Genomic DNA, 13,588 nt, shown 5'->3' on the forward strand with positions numbered 1-13,588 from the left:
AGGCGTCGGTTCCTCCAGGAAGGCTTCCCTGACTAGCGCCTACGCCTACGCCCCCCAACACTACCCAGGGTGGAGGCCCCTTATGTGAACCCACAATACTCGGTGCTACCCTCCATCACCCTCCGCCCCTAACCCTCGCAAAAAGCGCGGGAGGCTGCAATAAACACTTGTCGACCGACGGGTCTCTAAAGTCTTTGAGGGAGGCGCGGTACCCGGCGGTGCGTCCGGAGGGTCCTTCCCACCGGGGGAACGCAGGTGCAAAGGCACGGAGGCGCAAAGGGGCCTGGCGACCGCGAGCCTCTAGGGGAGTAGGTAGGCGGGGTAGGAGCCCCTGGTGGTCCAGCGCGCGCTCCCGAACGGTCCCCGGGGACGAGCGACCATCGAGACGCACCGGCCTCCGAGAGTCCTAGAGGGGAAACGGAAGGGGCCCTTCCTTGACGCACCTGTCTGACAGCGTCCGTCGCCCACTTCCGATCCGCCGCGGGCCTGGGCGAGCCCGGCGCAGGTGCGGGGCTGCGGGGCGGAAGTGGCCGGGGATCCGGGGCCGGACTGAGGGCCTGCTGCGGGCCTCGGCAGCTGCGAGGCTGTCGCCGCGGGCGGCGCGTCTGCCCGGAGCTGACTCCCGCGGCACCGAGTCTTTGCGGGTCGGGACCCGGGGGGCCGCACCGCGCTGGGCTCAGGTAGGAGCCAGGCTGATCCCGCCCGGCCAGGGTTGCCTTAACGGAGGGGTGTCCACGACCCTGATCTCTTGAACCAAAGCGGAACACTGTGAAGAGTGAGAGTGGTCGTTCTAGAAACAGACGCTCATTTAAAGAAACCATGGGAAGCCTGTTTGTCGAGTGCTAGGGGTAAAAGATGAGTGAGGACCTTTCCTGACTAAAGGGAATCTGGCAGACGGAGGGAGACACAGGGGTAAACATTCGTACTATAATGCGGTAAATGCAACCATGAACAAATGCAATAGCTAGAAAGCTAGGAAAGAGAAATCTCAGTTGATGCAGCAGAGAAAATGAATAGACTGAAAATGTAAATAGATTTAAGATAGGTAGGTAGGTAGGTAGGTAGATACCTAGGTAGATAGGTAGATACAGAAACTTCCAATAGAATGTTAAGCAGACACTTGGAGTATTAAATGAGAGTATGTACTCACATGCTTTCTGAATGGTAAAGCCTACACAAGTTAGAAATCTTTTGATCAATTAAAGTAATGATATATATATATATTGTTCTGTTGTTTTCTTTAGGCTGAGTACACCGTCACATCCTAGCCACCAGCATGTCTATTGGTTTTACCTCCCAGATGTCTTGACTTTGTCTGCTTCTCTGTCACCACATTGATCTAAGTCTCTTATCTCCTACTTGGACCACGGTAAGCACAGTTTCCCTTCTTGACCCTTCTTATCTATTCTCTATTGACACTTCCCAGGCAGAGGGACCTTTGAAGAACATGTATCTCCCCACTAAAATAAGGAATAAGAGTAAAGCCCATAATTCTCAGTGTGTGCCCAGGCCCTCGGTAATGTGGTTTCCGCCTGCCTCTGAGCTCTTTCCCTCCCTCACCCTGCTGAAGCCACACTGCACTGGGGCGTGTTCTCAGACTGCAGAGTAATTTCTAGCCCCAAGGTTTTTGCCTGGAATGCTCTTTCAATGATTGGCTCATCTCATTCATTCGTTGGGTCTTAGCCTAAGCATTATTTATTCAGAAAAGCCTTCTCCAGGTCTCCAAGTTTTTTTTTTGTTTTTTTTGTTTTTTTTTTTTTTGCGGTACGCGGGCCTCTCACTGCTGTGGCCTCTCCCGTTGCGGAGCACAGGCTCCGGACGCGCAGGCTCAGCGGCCATGGCTCACGGGCCCAGCCTTTCCGCGGCATGTGGGATCTTCCCGGACCGGGGCACGAACCCGTGTCCCCTGCATCGGCAGGCGGACTCTCAACCACTGCGCCACCAGGGAAGCCCAAGGTTTTTTGTTTTTTTTAAATATTTATTTATTTGGCTGCGCAGGGTCTTAGCTGTGGCACGCGGGATCTTGGTTGCCATGTGGGGGATCTTTAGTTGTGGCACATGGGATCTAGTTCCCCGACCAGGGATCAAAACCAGGCCCCCTGCACTGGGAGCGAGGAGCCTCGGACACTGGACCACCAGGGAAGTCCCCACATCTCCAAGTTGATTGTCCCCATTAACACCCTCCTTACTTCCTTTTTAGAACTTATCCCCATTTATAATTTAAATTTATTTGTTTCATTTTTTTTGGCCGAGCGCATGGGGCTTGCGGGGATCTTAGTTTCCCCCACCAGGTACTGAACCTGTTCCCTCGGCAGTGAAAGTGCGGAATCCTAACCACTGGACCACCAGGGAATTCCCTAATTTTTTTTTTTTTCCCTGTCTGCTGTACCAGTATGTGAGTTTCATAGGGCAAGCACCTTGTCTACCTTGTTCTCTGTTGTATTTCTGGTTTCTGTGGGTCAGGCATAGATACATGTCAAATGTATATTTAGTGTTGGAAGAGTGGGCCCTGGTGACTAACCTAGTTATAACCCATCTTATAGTTTTCTATGATTGTAGTGTTGTCTCTCTCTTGAGATTTTAAGCTATTTGTGGGTATAAGCTAAGTCCTAATTTCATTGATGTAGAGAACAGAACTGGGATGACCTGACCTTCCCTGTGTCTTATTTATGCTGTTCTCATTGTCTGTCTGGTCTTCCCAACAGACCCTCAGTCTTCTGGGAGGGAGTGTGAAGATGCTTAAAGAGTGTCCAGGGATGGCAGAAGATCGTCAGCAGCAAATGGGTGTCCCTGTGGTAAAACTGGAGAAAGAGTTGCCGTGGGGCAGGGCGAGGGAAGGCCCCAGCCCGGAGACTTTTCGCCTGAGGTTTCGGCAGTTCCGCTACCAGGAGGCGGCTGGTCCTCAGGAGGCCCTCAGGGAGCTCCAGGAGCTCTGTCGCCAGTGGCTGCGCCCCGAGCTGCACACCAAGGAGCAGATCCTGGAGCTGCTCGTGCTGGAGCAGTTCCTGACCATCCTGCCCCGGGAGTTCTACGCCTGGATTCGGGAGCACAGCCCGGACAGCGGCAAAGCCCTTGTGGCCGTGGTGGAGGGCTTCACGGAGGGAGCGCTGGAAGCCAAGGCGGTGGGTGAGAAGGGGGATCTGGGTCTCGTTCCGTTGGTGCGGGAAGCGAGAGGTTTGAGGAAGCAGTGGGAGTGGATGAGGCGCAGAATCTCCCTCCTCTGCTCCCCGACCATCTGGGGTACATTTTGGAGGGCAGAGGAGTTTTCATCAAGGAAAGCCATTCCCAGGGAAGACGCAGGGCCGGTGGAAGGGCTGTCAGCTCCTTTTTTGGTCATCAGGGCAGAGGCCTGGCCATATTTCCCTGGTGAGCCTCGGGTCCAAAGAAGGCAGTTGTGATCTATTTCAAGGGCCCTGGTAGACTCGTTCCTCTTTGGGCAGAGATGCATGTGGTGATGCAGGGAATTCTGGAATTCCACTTGGTGAGTATTCTTCCTGAGAAGCATTGTCTGGAACAGTGCCGTTTCCACGTCTGGGACGTTGGCTGAGACGGCTCACGTAGTGAGTGACTTTGCATCTCAGGTGCTCCCTTGGGACTCTGGCCATGTGTCTGTCCCTCTCTGGTAGTTTCCCGATTGCCGTCTGGGAAAGAGAGGGCAGGACTGAACGTTACTGTCTTGCTTGCAGGTAACAATCTGTCTTCATTTTGTTCTCCCTTTTCCCACCGCAGTCACCCCTGACTTCCTGTATAGTCCTAAGAGAGTTGTTTTGTTTTTTTACTCCCTACCAAGGAGCTTAAAAGTGGACCAGGAAAGGCGTGTTCTTGTGAGTTCTGGTTTTCCTTGCTATTTCTAGAGCAGTTTTTTTTCTCACTGATTCACTGCACAGTCTAGGCTTTGTATTTTTTACTTTCAGCATCTGTAATTGGGGAATCTTTTTTCTAATAGTGAGTGTTTTGGGCTAAAGTTCTCATTGGAATAATAATAACATCTCTCTGTGATACTGTTCATGGTGGAATTTGATCAGTATTGACGTGGGCAGAAGGGACCCTTGTAAAATGGCATGGATGCATAGAAGTTGCTCAGCGCCTGATAAAGACAGTTTAGCCTCCTTTTCACCTTCTCACTCATGTCCTGGGGAAGAGCTGAGCCGGCTTGTCCTTTGTCTCCCCTGCAGCTGCAGTGGGTCTCTTTTTTAGGTTTTAATTCAACTCCTTTCATAACAGCCTTATGCAGGCCTCATTCTAACAGGTGTTGGGGCCTGTTCTTAGGTTCCGTGCCGTGTGCAGGGAGAGCAGGAGGAGACAGCACTTTGCAGAGGTCCTTGGGAGCCAAGTGTCCACCTGGGGCCCGTGGAGGTCAAGCCCGAGTGGGGGCTGCCCCATGGGGAAGGAATTCAAGGCCTCGACCAAGGCGCTGAGGAGCAGCTCAACCAGGATCCTGGAGAGGGGACGCAGGCCTTCCAGGAGCAGGGTAAGCTGCAAGCAGTGAGGAAGAAAGGGCACAGAAAAGGGTGCTTTGTGCCCTGCCCTCTCCCCTTTCCTTTACAAACCCTGCAGTTGATAAACTAAGTTACCTGTAGCGTGCAGTTCTGGGTTTTCCTGGCTACTTCCTGGACTTCAGTAGGAAACAGATGAAGTGAAATTGTTTTCTATAGCTCGATCTCCTGATTTCTGCGGGGGATATCTGGTATCATGCTCTCTTATCATTTCTTCTCCTTTCCCTCACATCCCTTCTAGAAACTGCCAGGAAGTATGTAGCTGACATGTAGGGATATTTTTTTTAAGTGGGCAGATAAACTGAATCCCTAAAAGTGACATGTGACTTACTGTGTTGCTGAATCTCAAGGGGGTTATTGCTGTAGCGTGACTTGGGAGCGTGAACAGCCCTGAAGGGCAGTGCATATTGGGTCGGGCCCTTTTTCCTAGCTGAGAACAGGGTTAGAACAGGGTAGGGTACACCCACACCTACCTGTCTGGAGTCTCCTTATGGTTCCTGGGGTTCTGTGTCAGGCACTAGACGCCTGTGGACGAGCTGCTGCAGGACAGCGCTAATCCTGCTCCTGGTTTATTTCCCTGCTCAGCTCTGCCAGTTTTTCCGGCTGGTCCTGGCCTCCCTGCAGTGAGCACCAGAGACCAGGAGATGGCAGTGGGGTTCCTTACAGCTGGATCCCAGGTGAGCTGTGACTGCTCTTCAGGGATCGTGATGTCGCTTTGAATGAGGCTCACCTTCCCCAAGATTTCTCCTCACAGCAGAGCACCGTCCGCAGAGTTGAATTATTCTACCTTTCTTGTTCTGATAGATGTGACAGCTTCGTTTTCTCCACTACATCCTCAGTTATTAATTTGAATTGAGCCTTATGCCAGCGGTCCCCAACCTTTTTGGCACCAGGGACTGGTTTCGTGGAGGACAAGTTTTCCACGGATGGCTGTGGGGGGATGGTTCAGGCAGTAATTCGAGCGATGGGGAGCGATGGGGGCGGCAGAGGAAGCTTCACTCGCTCACCGCTCACCTCCTGCTGTGCGGCCCGGTTCCTAACAGGCCGCGGTCCGGTACCGGTCTGGGGGTTGGGGACCCCTGCCTTAGGGTCTAGGCATGAGGCTCAGTTCACTCATTTGGATTACTCTTTGTTTTTTTTTTTTTCTTTTTTTCCTCCATCGACTCAGTATTACTCTTGTAATTGTGAGGAGGAAGACATTAGTGGTGGAAATCCCAGAGGCGTGATCTAGGGTGTGGTGGATGGCCAGGAGGTCAGTAGCCCTTTGTGGATGCGCTGTATGGATACTTCTGCCGCTGCTCTTCCTCTGGACCCCATCCTCCCCCCACGTCAGCAGGAGGGAAGCGACTTGGGTGGGCGCTCCCAGGAGCCCTGAGCCGAGTGGTCTCTCTGGCCCCTCCTGTGGGAATTCCCAGAAGTGACTCAAGTTTGAGCTCACTAAAGCCGTATTTGGGCAAGGGTTGATGCCTGTGCTGTTTGCTGTTTCTGTTTTCCAAGCATATTGTTTAGAGGAGATGAAGAAAGGACATCCAAGTTTTTGAATTTGGTCAGAGCCTGTCCTTCTACCACAGTAGTTCTTCACGGTGTCATGACGATGACACGTTGATTTCAACACAACGTTGTTTTTGAGGCAGGGCCAGCCCGAGTTTTTACTTATCTCTGAGGGACAGTCAGTTCTGGTTGAGGGGCTAAACAGCAGCCCCCAGTCTCCATCAAACATGAGGATCGAGTGGAGGGGATTGAACGGTGGAAGTTAGAGGCCGCAGTTGTTGGGTACCAGCCAAGTGGCTGCAGCAGAGGCTCAAAAATACAGTGGCTCAGACAAGTCCATCGTTCTCTGCCATTAAACTGTGGAGAGGGAGGCCCTTCTGGCCCCACTCGGAACCATCTAGGGACCCGCATTCCTTCTGTCTTCCTGCTCTGTTCTCCCCTGGAATGTTGTCCCCTGTGTCTCTCTGCTTTTCCACTGCTCCTGCTTCGGGATTATTTCTTTATCCATAGCCATCTCCTGTGCTGTTTCAGGGGTTGGGCCCATTTAAAGACATGGCCCTGGCTTTCCCCGAGGAGGAGTGGAGGCACGTGACCCCAGCCCAGATAGACTGCCTTGGGGAGTACGTGGAGCCCCAGGACTGCGGGGTCTCACCTCCAGGTAAGACTGTTTCCATCCCGGAGGTAAGAAACTGAGGAGTTGTGAAAGCTGTAGGTCAGGGTTGTTCTTGCCCCAGATTTCAGAACCTGATGCTACTGATAAAGGAAGGGAATACCATGGCAGATGAGTAAATGAGTCTGTGGAAAGCGCGTGGACCAAGGCGCATAGGAGCTGGCGAGGTGCTTTCCTGGGTCAGGAGAGGAGCAGACAAGGAGCAAGAAAACACCAGGTAGTTATTCTGGCTGAAATGAGACAGGTCGGTCGTTAAGGATGCCCTGAACGAACTCCTACTGTGTCTGTAGTTGAAGGGGACTGAGGGCTTGAGAGCAAGAGAAGCAGCGAAAGGGGGATCCTCTGATCTCTTTCACCAGCCTGTGTTTATGGAGCGCTCCCTTGTGTGCAGGCCCCACATTAGCAGTTCTGTGTTGGGGCAGGACTGACGTTCATGAAACCTCGGAGCCCACAGTGTGTGGGTGCAGGAGGGCACGGGGCTGCAGTGGGATCTCAGCAGTGGATGGGGCTGGTGTGGGCTGGTGTTGCAGAGCAAGCAGGGCCCTGGCCGGGCGTCTCAGGTGGCAGCCGGGTTTTACCTGGGGTCAGAGCTGGGAGGAAAGGTGCTTGTGGGGGAGAAGCAGCAAGAGAAGGTAGGAGGGAAGGGTGAGCCTGGGAAGTGCACACCGAGGGCCCACCAGGGACAGCCGGTGAACACTGCGGAGGGCTAGGGACGAGGGGTGACAGCCCCGCGGCTAGGATGGGGTGGGCGGTGGGGAGAGGGGAACCATGGCTGCGAAGGGCCCCCTCCTTTGTTCCCTCTGATTCTCTCCTTCCTCGTCTCATCACTTCTTTGTAAGTCATGTGCTGACCACTCACCTGTACTGACGTCTCCTGGTCTTTTTTCATCTTAAAACATGCAAAAGTGTCGTACAGTCGGCCCATTAACAAGAGGTTTGATCTGTGTGGGTCCACTTACACGTGGGTTTTTTTCAATGAATACGTACTACAGTCCCACGTGATCTGCTGTTGGTTGAATCTGCGGATGAGGAAGCTTGGATACGGAGGGCTGACTGTAAAGTTAAATGTGGATTTTTGACTAGCGGTCATCACAGAGTAGTGTCAGTGGCAGTATACTGGGAGGCCTGGGTCCAGTACAAGGCTGTCACCCATGATGAAGCGATGTGCGATTTCTGTGATGGCAGAGGACGTGGAACCCCTCCGAGGTAAATGCAGAGCGCAGGAGCCGTGCGTGTGCACCCATGGAGGTGCCGGCATCCTAGCGCCTTCATCCTGGCGCTGCGGACGGGCCTCTGCCAAGGCCGCCACTGTGTTCCCAGCAAGTTTTTACACCCTCCTGGCCATTCTGACTGTTCTAGAGACGCTGGCTTTATGCTTGTCCTCTTATATGCTCACTGGTTCAAAACAACTCACGTACTTCCCTAACGTTTACGCTGAGACTGGGTGAGCCGGAGGTCTGCTTCCCAAGCATAGCATCCTCTAGCCGTCTCAACCTTGAGTCTTCCTGAGAGTTCTTCCCATGTGATTGCCGCTCTTGCATTGACAACTGTCTAGGATTGGGCCTGAGAAAATAAACATAAATTCCATGATACATAATATCTAGCTCGTACTCACATTTCCCCACGTCCAGTTAGGTTCATGCATTGCATTTAATTTTAATTTTGCTGTACATAACACCTCAAACCTGGAAACTACCCAGATGAATGTCAGCCAGATTAATAAGGAGAGTGTCATATACTCTTACGGTATAACGTCGTACACTGATGAGAGAGAATGTAGTGCAACTACAGCTACACCACGATGTAGGTGAATCACACAGGCGTAATATTGAGCAGAAGAAGCAGACACAATGTGTGAATCAAATATGTAAAGCCTGGGAACTTTATCACCATACTTTATGGTGATAAAAGCCTGGATAACACATTACCCTGGGGGCAGGATGGTGTCACCAGTCTCCGGAGGGGAGGGGACGGGAGGGGCTTCTGGTGATGTTGTTTCTTAAAGTGGCTGCTATTTAATGGTCATCTTCATTATGAAAATTCTTTCAGCTCTTTATGTTTTGCACACTTACTTTTGTGAAAGGTGCAAAATAAAAGAATACATCAGAAGTGAGAGCTGTGTCCTTCATATTTTATCACATCACGAGGCATGAAACGTTCTTTTTCCCTTTATCTTTTTTTTTTAAAAATAAATATATTTTTGGCTGCGTTGGGTCTTCATTGCTGGGCGCGGGCTTTCTCTAGTTGCGGCGAGTGGGGGCTACTCTTCGTTGTGGTGCGCGGGCTTCTCATTGCGGTGGCTTCTCTTGTTGTGGAGTATGGGGTCTAGGTGTGTGGGCTTCAGTAGTTGTGGCTCGTGTGCTCTAGAGCGCAAGCTCAGTAGTTGTGGTGCACAGACTTAGTTGCTCCGCAGCATGTGGGATCTTCCCAGAGCAGGGCTCGAACCCGTGTCCCCTGCATTGGCAGGCGGATTCTTTTTTTTTTTTTTTTAAGAAATTTATTTACTATTTTTGGCTGTATTGGGTCTTTGTTGCTGAGCATGGGCTTTCTCTAGTTGTGGAGAGAGGGGGCTACTCCTAGTTGTGGTGCACGGGCATCTCATTGCGGTGGCCTCTCTTGTTGCAGAGCACAGGCTGTAGGCGCGGGGGCTTCAGTAGTTGTGGCACATGGGCTCAGTAGTTGTGGCTCGCGGGCTCCAGAGCACAGGCTCAGCAGTTGTGGCGCATGGGCTTAGTTGCTCCGCGGCATGTGGGATCTTCCTGGACCAGGGGTTGAACCCATGTCCCCTGCATTGGCAGGCGGATTCTTAACCACTGCGCCACCAGGGAATTCCCCTGGCGGGACGATTCTTAACCACTGTGCCACCAGGGAAGTCCCTCCCTTTATCTTTTAATGGGCTTGCCTGAAACGACTCTTTCCTGTTTAAGCATCACCTGTCATTTCCCTCTTCTTTTCTTTTTGGCTTCTTTGCTCCCTAGTACCTCTTTTCTCTCTTCTCCTTCCCTTCCTCTTGATCTTCTGTAAACAACTATTAATTTAGAGAGGGTATAAGAGGGATCACAGGAAGGACTTGTAGAAGGGCATTTCAGTCCTAATAAATACGCCGATGTAGAGGTAGTCTGGTACAGACTGGGTTCATTCACTTATCCAGCAGTCATGAAGCGTCTCCCCTGAGTCAGTCCCTGTGCCAGGCTCCCAGAGACCCAGGTTAATAAAACAGGGTGAGGTGGAGGGCACAGTGCGAGCAGGGATAGTGAGCTGAGGGAGGATGTGCAGTGCCGGGAGCTCCCCGTTGCTGGAACAGGTCTGTGATCCTGGGGAAGCTGAACATCTCAGATGACTGTAGAATAGCACGTGCAACAAGGTCAGTCGTAAGTAAGTGTGGAATAAACGGTGCTAATTGAATATATGTGTTGATGAGACCCAGGATGGGGCAGTAATCTGGGCAAGTTCCTTAGAGGAAACCGTTGAGTTAGATTTTGAAGGAAAGCAAAGTCTGACTTAGTAGGAAGTTAAGAGGGAGGGCATTAAAATTTAGCAGACTGTTCTGTAAAAGGGCATGGAGATTGTCTGAGCTTGGGCTACTGTAACAAAATACCAGAGAATGGGCGGCTTAGACAACAGACATTTATATCTCACAGTTCTGGAAGCTGGGAAGTCCAGGATCCAGTTGCTGGCATATTTGTTGTCTGGTGAGGGCCTCTCTTCCTGGTTCATGGGTGGCCACCTTCTTGCCTTGTCATCACGTGGCTGAGGGAGAGAGACATCTTGTGTCTCTTCCTTTTTTTATAAGGACCTTAATCCCATCATGAAGGATCATGCTCACATGACCTCTGTGTGTGCAGAGAGCCAGCTCTGGCTTCTCTTCTTAGAGGACATAATCCCATCCTGGGGGCTCCACCCTCATGCCCTCAGCTAATTAGTGCCCAGAGGCCTCACCTCCTAATAGCACCTGGGGGCTTAGAGCTTCAACCTGTGAATTTAGGAGGGAACACAAACAGTCCGTAACAGATGGAAAGAAGTAAAGGAATGTCTGGTTTTAGAGTCAGAGAAAGTCAAATGTACTGAGGTTGTTGGTTAAAGGAAAAAAGAAGGAATTGTTAGTGGGACACCCTTAGAAGCCAGGTTCTAACATGGAAGTTTACCTTCAGATCTGTTTCAGTATCGGTCTGTATCTCCCTTGTCCTGTAGGCCTGGGGAGCAAGGAAAAGGAGGCGAAGACCCAGCCGGCAGACCCCAAGGGGCCGCTTGCTCGGGGGCCGGCAGAGAGGTTTGGGGAAGCCTCTCTCCAGGTCCCGGAGCTCGGAAGAACCTGTGAGCAGGAGGCCGGGAGCTCGGTGGGGAACGCGCCCGGGCCGCCCCCTCCCCAGCGCGGCATTGCCCCCCTGCCTGATGACCTCAAGACCCACAGCTCCTTCTGGAAGCCTTTCCAGTGCCCCGAGTGCGGAAAAGGCTTCAGTCGGAGCTCAAATCTGGTCAGACACCAGCGGACCCACGAAGAAGACAAGTCCTACGGCTGCGGGGAGTGCGGGAAAGGCTTCGCGCTGCGTGAGTACCTCCTGAAGCACCAGCGGACCCACCTGGGCAGGCGGCCGTACGCGTGCGGCGAGTGCTGGAAGACCTTCAGCCAGCGGCACCACCTGGAGGTCCACCAGAGGAGCCACACGGGCGAGAAGCCCTTCCAGTGCGGGGACTGCTGGAAGAGCTTCAGCCGCCGGCAGCACCTGCAGGTGCACCGGCGGACGCACACCGGGGAGAAGCCCTACACCTGCGAGTGCGGCAAGCGCTTCAGCAGGAATGCCAACCTGGCCGTGCACAGGCGGGCCCACACCGGGGAGAAGCCCTACGGCTGCCAGGTGTGCGGGAAGCGGTTCAGCAAGGGGGAGCGGCTGGTCAGGCACCAGAGGATCCACACTGGGGAGAAGCCCTATTGCTGCCCTGCCTGCGGCCGGAGCTTCAACCAGCGGTCCATCCTCAACCGGCACCAGAAGACGCAGCATCGCCAGGAGACCCCAGGGCAGTGAGGGCGCCCGGCCGAAATGCCCGTCTTTTGCTCACAGAAGGTGCCGGAGAAGGTGGGGCCTTCTGGAACCACCAGGCGGAGGGAGACCTCATTGGAGGATGCGCCCCCCCTTTACTCACTGAAGGGTTGGGGTTGTCGAGGGACGTTGGGGGCAGAGAGGCGCTTTCACCCATTTTCTTTCCACTTGTTTTACACATAGGGGAAGGGAGAGGCCTGGTTTATTTGAGAGGCCAGAGGGCACAGCATCTCACGTCTCCTACCCAGGTGGTGCTTGTACTTTCTCCTACCCTTTTTGAGGAAGCGGTATCCGGAGTTTCAGTTCAGGTCCTGGTTTTTCTCCTTCAGTGGATGTTCACGTCCACCTCCTGAGCGAGTCTGGTTGTCAAGGTGAAATCTTGTCCCGTGTCGGCAGCTTGAACCTCGTTTTTCTGAGGGCTGTGTCCCTGCAAGAACATTAGCTCTGTCTCCCTTCCTTCCCCCAATTCTCTTTTCCATTTAACAGATATTTATTTGCTAAATAACACCTACTGTGCGCCTGGTTCTGGGAGTGCAGTGAACGAGACAGGTGAGACCTCATTCCCTTGGAGCTTGTGATTGGGCCCTGGAAGCAGACTCGTTAATAAAGCAGAGCGCCCTCAGTTCCCTTCACAGCGAGTGCCGAGAGAGAGGAAGTCCTCTCGGGCTCATTCTGCGCTCCTTCTGCCCTGCCCCTCCAGGTGCCTGATCTTTTCCTCCCAGCTGGGGTCGCTCAGGCAGCCTCCTTTATTTTACTTTATTTGCGGCCCCCTTTGTCTCTGTGACAGTCTACTCGTTGGTGGTTTCCCCATTCCATTATTCCTTGAACAATAACAACTGTCCACACATCTGTTAGGAAATTAATATTTTGCTTTTGATCAGTGTATAAACATGAGAGTATTTTAAACACACATCCAGGTCTGTATAAAATTCTAATTAAATGGGGCCGAAAGATGAACTAGTATTAATACCCTGTACTTGATGGCTCTTTACAATATATAAAATGTGCTGCTTCCCTGTTTTCTCACTTGACTCGTTCCACAAATATTTATTGAGGCCCGACAGTGTGCCAGGAACTCTTCTAGGTGCTTGAGGTACATCAATGAATAAAATAGGCGGGGTGTGGAGGTGGGGTGGGAAATCCCTGTCCTCGTGGAGCTTACGTGTTGGTCAATGTATTTGATCTTCAGAACCACCCAAAGTGGAACCCGTGGCTGTTCCCCGGGACCCTTTGGACCTGGCATCTGAGCCTGTGCCTCAGTCCTGTCAGCTGGCCCTGAAATGCATTCGCCACCACCTACCTCTTGTTCCTGAATCATCTCCGTCCTTAGTGCATCTCGGTCCTTGTCATCTGAGAGGTACTTGGGGTCCTCAGGGCCACCTGGAGATGATGAGACGGTAGCAGTCTGTTTTGCATGAGTGCCAATTAACGAAAGACAAAGATGTTTGTAGGCATCAAAAAAACACATTTTTTAAAAAATGAGAAGATGCAGTGTTTGTAAATGTGTTTAAGCTTTGCCGTCGTTAAAGGTTTTCCTTTCTCTTGGACATTCTGGAAACTGCCTAACTAGCCTGGACCGTGCTGCAGTGTCGCAATGCTGTGCCTTTGGACACCGGCTGCTGAGTGATTAGTTTTCTGACGGGACTGTAAGTTAGTCTGTCTTTGGACTGTGTCCTGTAATTGCAAGATGTGATTTGTCTCACGGTGCCTCTTGATATTATATTCTTTCACTGGGATTTTTTTCCCCCCATTTTCCATTGTAAATAAGGTAAATGGTAATGACTTTAATACAGAGAGTTACATTACTCAGTCCACCTTGAAAAACATTATTTTATCACTCATTTCTTGGCAGATAACCGTGTTTACTTTTGATTTAGCGAATGATCTCCTGGC

The 13,588-nt window shown here is 52.0% G+C and overlaps 1 protein-coding gene across 1 annotated transcript; it reads left to right on the forward strand.

Moving 5' to 3' along the window:
- Positions 1–632: 632 nt before the first annotated feature.
- Positions 633–11,713, forward strand: ZSCAN25 (zinc finger and SCAN domain containing 25). The gene is made up of 7 exons (XM_082857048.1): positions 633–680; positions 1,245–1,369; positions 2,706–3,122; positions 4,270–4,471; positions 5,082–5,173; positions 6,519–6,645; positions 10,848–11,713. Exons 3-7 carry the CDS (start codon positions 2,736–2,738, stop codon positions 11,678–11,680), a joined length of 1,641 nt encoding a protein of 546 aa, XP_082713174.1. The 5' UTR covers positions 633–680; positions 1,245–1,369; positions 2,706–2,735; the 3' UTR covers positions 11,681–11,713.
- The last annotated feature ends 1,875 nt before the right edge of the window (positions 11,714–13,588 follow it).

The sequence above is a fragment of the Leucopleurus acutus genome (assembly GCF_964270905.1).
Source record: "Leucopleurus acutus genome assembly, chromosome: 16".
Classification (NCBI taxonomy): domain Eukaryota; kingdom Metazoa; phylum Chordata; class Mammalia; order Artiodactyla; family Delphinidae; genus Leucopleurus; species Leucopleurus acutus.